We start from the raw sequence: 6,000 nt of genomic DNA, 5'->3' as shown, positions 1-6,000 counted from the left end.
AACAAAGTCAACGAGAACATTAAAATGAGAATTAGGGAAGAGGTCCTTAATACAGGTACTCCGATATTCAAGTCAGAACAGTAATTGAATGAAATGGAGAAGACAATGAACAGTAGAATAATGACGTAAAATGTACGAGTGTACGGATGTGTATGCATTCATGCACACACCTGGCCAATGGAGAGGACTTCTTTTTATATCGCCTCTCATAACATCCGCATTAATGAGGTGACAGAGAATGTTTGATGTCAGAGTGTGTCGAGTGGTGGAGTATGTATGACAGTCTTTTTATAGGCGGAGGAAGGTTCCATTGCATGCATATGTCAGAGTAATGACATATTCCCTGATAAATTATTACGATTTCCTGATAATTAGGGATGTAAATGAACCAAACGGTTCGCGAGCTATTCGGAGCTCGATTCGGTAAAAAACTCGTTCGAGTTCGTTCGTTTATCTTATCAAGCCGAGCTTGAGCTCGATTTCGAGCTCGACAGTTTTATCGAGCCGAGCTCGAGCTTAAGGATATTCGGCTCGTGAGCTCGCGAACATGTTCGTTTATAGGCTCGCGAGCCAAAAAAACGAGCCTTAAATCGAGCCAAAAAATGAGCTCTAAAACGAGCCAAAAAAATGAGCTCTAAAATGAGCCTTAAAACGAGCCTTAAACCGAGCCAAAAATGAGCCAAAAACGAGCTCTAAACGAGCCCGAAAACGAGCTCGAGCTCGCTTAACGAGTTAAGCTCGTTAACTTTGATAATCGAGTTAATAACGAGCCGAGCTCGAACTGTTCGCGAACTTGATAATTCTAAAACGAGTCGAGCTCGAGCCTTGTGATAAAAGCTCGATTCGAGCTCGAGCCGAGCTCGAGCCCGAATATAACTTAAACGAGCCAAGCTCGAGCCTGATACTGTTCGGCTCGGTTCGGCTCGTTTACATCTCTACTGATAATGTTATCTCCTTGAGAAAGTTTGACGGGCTCTGAGCCGACCAGCTATAAACTAGGAGCATGCTCATGTGGAAAACTGGGCCCCAAATGTCTGACTGGTGCTGGAGTCAGGCAGATGTAAGCTAAGGGCCTTGCATTTAGAGAAATGGGGAGCTGAGCCCCTAAGGTTCGCCCGGCCTTGAGTCAACGAGATTTATGCTGGAGATTCGGAATCTGCTCGAACAATATGTTCGATCAAACTTTATGTCGGAGGTTCATTTTACACTCAATTGTTATAATTGAATATAGAATTTGGTTCAATCGAACGATATACCTAACATGTCTGATCAACTTTTTGATCCGATCAACCAAAGCACTTAATGGTAATACTTTATTTACCTCAGTATGATATCAATTCGACCCGAAAATTAATCTCTTTTTAATTTTAATCAATCCCTTCTTTAATTTTAACCGTCATGTTAATTGACTATTTTTCGTCGAATTCAATTTTAAGGGTCCCACCTCATTGACAAAATACAAACGTTTCTGGCATGAAACGCCCGAAGCCGGACGCCGACGCCCCCATTAGCATACAAGAAAACAACCCCTTCCACGTGTGTCCACAAAAGACATCACGTTCTGTGACAAAAAGCAAGAGAGAATTCAAGCACCACGCCTCGTCCTCCAATGACATCGCGTCCGACAATGGAAACATTGTACTGTCACTGACTGAACTTCCCACCAACTGACGCCACTCTGAATCCTCCAGACTATATTACCCAGCCTACTCAGCTACTCTTGGTGCCGTAATTCGTAAAACAGATCATATCTTCGAAACATGAACGACAGCGAATCTGCAGCGCCACCTGATCCCCGACACCGCAGCGGCAGTAGTCCTGTCCACGGCGCCGTCGATCACCGTGGCCGCCCCGTCGCGCGGAGGTCCTCCGGCCAGTGGACGTCCGCCTTCTTCATCATAGGTCTTTATGCTAACGCCACGCGCGTTCATCTATTTGCCGTAAATATTTTTGATATTTAAATCGATGCGATATGGGATTAGGAATGGAGACGGCGGAGCGGTCGGCCTATTACGGCGTCTCCTCTAATCTGATTAACTACCTGTCGGGGCCGCTCCGGGAGAAGACGGCCGTGGCGGCGGCCGCCGTGAACACGTGGGCGGGGGTGACGTCGGCGCTGCCGGTGGTGGCAGCCTTCCTTGCCGACGCTTATCTGGGCCGGTACTGGACCATCGTCGTCGCCTCCATCCTCTACGTCCTGGTATCAATTTTAAGTTAATTCTTGACATCGATCGATCTTAATTAATTATTGGGTTTTGATTATTATTATTATTATTATTATTTGCTTATTATTCAATTGGTTTGCATGCTGTTGATCAGTTCTTCAAAAGTTGCAGTTTATTTTGGCAGAATAGTGTGCCAAATGGCACGCAACTCGCACTTTGTGGCATGCACGATAAGTGCATGTCCGTGGCGACCGCTGAGCCAGTGCAAACACTAGTAGAATTTATATCTAACATAATACAGTTATTTTATTTAACTATTATGTAATAAAATTATTTTTATTATATAAATTGCTCCTTCCTCCTCTGCAATTTAGGGTTTAGGGTTTGTTTGGGAGGAGACCATAGCAGGGAAGGGAAGGGAAGGGAAGACAAGGGAAGATAAGGGGAAAGGAAACTTTAAATTTGTTTGGAAAGAAGTCAGCTGAAGGAAAGAAAAGATAGGGATTTGTAAGTTTTACTCTTCATTACCAAAAAGAAGATTTTCCCACACAACAATTTGACGCATAAGGAAGGTAAAAAGAATCCAAAATACCTTTTTCCCAATAGTATTCTGTTATAAAAAAAATCAAATCAATGTCTAATTTAAATATTATTTTTTTTAACTTTATATATTTAATTTTCAGTTTCCTTTTTTACCTTCCAAATAACATAACACATATTAAATGTTAAATTAATGAATATTCCCTCTTTGTCAAACCAGGGTAAAGTGCTCACACCGCTTACATGCTACCTTCACCTTCCTCGTGACCCGTGACCTAGCTTTGGCCTAAACTGAGGTTTTATATATATATATATATAAACTCTTCAATTTGATTATGCCGGTGGTGATCGATTTGATCATAAAAATTTTTTTACATTAGTCATCAAAATAAATTAAAATATACTTGTGATTATGTAAACAATGCAAATAGAATGTAAAAGATGATATAAAATGAAGAATAAAGTGTTAGGACCAAGGGGAACTAGAGGGGAAGTTAATAATTAGTTTTAATTTCTTGATCTTCTTGATTACGCAACAGAAATTTAAAAAAAATATATTAATATCAGGATTTACTTGACGTCCACCTCTTTAAGTTGACTAATCTAGGGATCTACATAGTGCACACATCTAAAATATGAAAACACTCATTCTTAGAAAGAATCCGGAGGCGGAGAAACCTCGTACACACTTACAACACGAAATACACCAAGAAGAATATAAGAACAAATACAATGAAATCTTACCAGAGATGAAAATAATGAAAGCTTAGCTTGCTCTCTTCTTGTTGCTCGAATTTGCCTCTTGGTAAAAGGAAATGCAACAGCACTAAGCTCCAAGAACTAGCATTGAGTGTTCTATCAACGGAAAACCCTTTACTAGAGTTACCTCGGACACCTTAATCGCTTAAGAATCTCCTAAGCGATTACCATGTCAGCAACCTGCTCAGAACGACTATATTTTGAACCTAAGAGATTACGCCAATTGCTTAAGAGGGTCAAAATCGATTAGCCGGATCGATTTCGCTCCCTTTTGCTCGATCGTGAGAAAAATCGTAAGCGATTAATTAAGCTTCCTTGTTTAATCACTTACCCAGCTGAAGCGATTGAGGTAATCCCTTCAGCACCTTTCTTTTACCTTAAGCGATTCAGCACGTCACTATTCGATCGCAACTTTAAACTCTTAAACGATTAAGCATAGTTAGGGATGTAAATGAACCAAACGGTTCGCGAGCTATTCGGAGCTCGATTCGGTAAAAAGCTCGTTCGAGTTCGTTCATTTAGTTTATCGAGCCGAGCTCGAACTTAAGGATATTCGGCTCGTGAGCTCATGAACATGTTCGTTTATAGGCTCGCGAGCCAAAAAAAACGAGCTTTAAACCGAACCAAAAAACGGGCTCTAAAACGAGCCAAAAAAATGAGCTCTAAAATGAGCCTTAAAATGAGTTTTAAAATGAGTCAAAAAAATGAGCTCTAAAACGAGCTCTAAACGAGCCCGAAAACGAGTCCAAGCTCGCTTAATGAGTTAGGCTCGTTAACTTTGATAATCGAACTAATAACGAGTCGAGCTCGAACTGTTCGCGAGCTTAATAATTCTAAAACGAGCCGAGCTCGAGCCTTGTGATAAAAGTTCGATTCGAGCTCGAGCCCGAATATAACTTAAATGAGCCAAGCTCGAGCCTAATACTGTTAGACTCGGTTCGGCTCGTTTACATCCCTAAGCATAGTCTTAATCGCTCTGCCAAATCGATTGTCTTAATCGATTTGGCAACCCTAGCTTCTAAACTCGAGTCCTAGGATTCCTTGCCTAACATTTGAGCAATCGTGACTTGTTGGGACTCCTCATTGCCTAGTATCCGATCACCCTTGACCTGATGGGATTTCCCCACCAAGTGTCTTGTCAATCCTTTGACCAATTTAGACTTTTCTCCTCGTGCTAAGTATCCGGTCCTCCACGACCCATTTGAACTTCCAAACACTAAGTGTCTGATCAACCTTTGACCCACCTGAATTTTTCAACGTCTGACTTCACTTACTAGGACTTTTTACCACCTAGCTTCACTCATTAAGATTTTTTACTGCCTGACTTTACTCACCGGGATTTTTCACCACCTAGCTTCACTCACTAGAATTTTTCCACTGTCTGACTTCTCTCACCGGGACTTTCAAATTGTATGACTTCACTCACTAGGACTTCCTCACTATTCGGCTTCGCTCACCGGGACTTTCTAATTATTTGGGTTCACTTACTAGAACTTTTCATCTATCTGACTTCACTCACCAGTACTTTCCTCACTGTCTAGCTTTATTCACTGGAACTTTCAGACCAAGTATCTGGTCAATATTAACTCACTTGGTTTTCCTTTTTCTACTAACCATCCCATTGATCTTGTCCTTGCCTAACCTCTAGTTAGAACTTTCCTAGTCAAATATCTGGTCAACATTAACCTACTTGACTGCTCTCTTACTTCAAACTAGTCAACCTTTGACCAGAGGAGACTTGCACCAATATTCCCCCTAATGGACAATTGCACCTGCAATTTTCATATATTATCAAATATCAAAACTCAAGCTTGAATCAAACTAGTCAACTTTGATCCAGGGATAATTGCACTAACAATCTCCTCATTTTTGATGTTTGACAATACATTTAAGTTACGCTCATCCAATAGTCCCAACTTCTTTTTCATGCCAAAGCATGAATGAGGGGTTTCTACATTCTCCCCCTTAACATGAGGGTTTCACATTCTCCCCCTTTAAATATGAAGAATTTCCTAACTTAAACCCTACATTCTCCCCCTTTAGCACACATCAAAAATCTTCTCCTAAGATTTATCCCCTACTTGTTGTCCACAACCTCACTCGTTATTCACAATATCACAATGAAGGTCTCATACCCTTTATTTTCTTTATGCTCACCCTTGAGAATACATTTTCCAATGCTCATCTTAGAACATTCTTCCATCATTTAATGTTCGACCTAGAGCATTCTTCCTTTACATACTTAAATCATGCTTTTAAGGAAATTCTCCCTCTTAAAGCATGCTTCAAACTTTTATCATTGCACCAACAATGATTTAGAGTTTCTAATCATCTAGAAAATCTAAAATTTGAAATTATGAGATTAAAATTTCAATCTTGAAACCAAACCTCATACTAAATTCCAAATTAATCTTCATTCCTTATTTTCATCACGAAAAATACCCTTGGATGCTTATCCAAGTACTTTAGAGGGTTAGGAATAATTGCACTAGACTAAACATGACTTAAGTAACTAAAACAATCTTATTTCAATAGA

The 6,000-nt window shown here is 40.3% G+C and overlaps 1 protein-coding gene across 1 annotated transcript in view; it reads left to right on the top strand.

The window, feature by feature from the left end:
* The first annotated feature begins 1,728 nt into the window (after positions 1 to 1,728).
* The window catches only part of LOC122006605 (protein NRT1/ PTR FAMILY 5.10-like), a 38,283-nt gene continuing 34,011 nt past the window's right edge, over positions 1,729 to 6,000 (top strand). The window contains exons 1-2 of the mRNA XM_042562168.1: positions 1,729 to 1,902; positions 1,983 to 2,200. Of these exons, the coding sequence (XP_042418102.1) occupies positions 1,761 to 1,902; positions 1,983 to 2,200 (360 nt within the window). The 5' untranslated portion in view covers positions 1,729 to 1,760. The remainder of the gene's footprint in view (positions 1,903 to 1,982; positions 2,201 to 6,000) is intronic.

This window comes from Zingiber officinale, chromosome 7B, assembly GCF_018446385.1.
Source record: "Zingiber officinale cultivar Zhangliang chromosome 7B, Zo_v1.1, whole genome shotgun sequence".
In the NCBI taxonomy this organism is placed as follows: Eukaryota; Viridiplantae; Streptophyta; class Magnoliopsida; order Zingiberales; family Zingiberaceae; genus Zingiber; species Zingiber officinale.
This window is presented reverse-complemented; position numbering and strand designations above follow the sequence as displayed.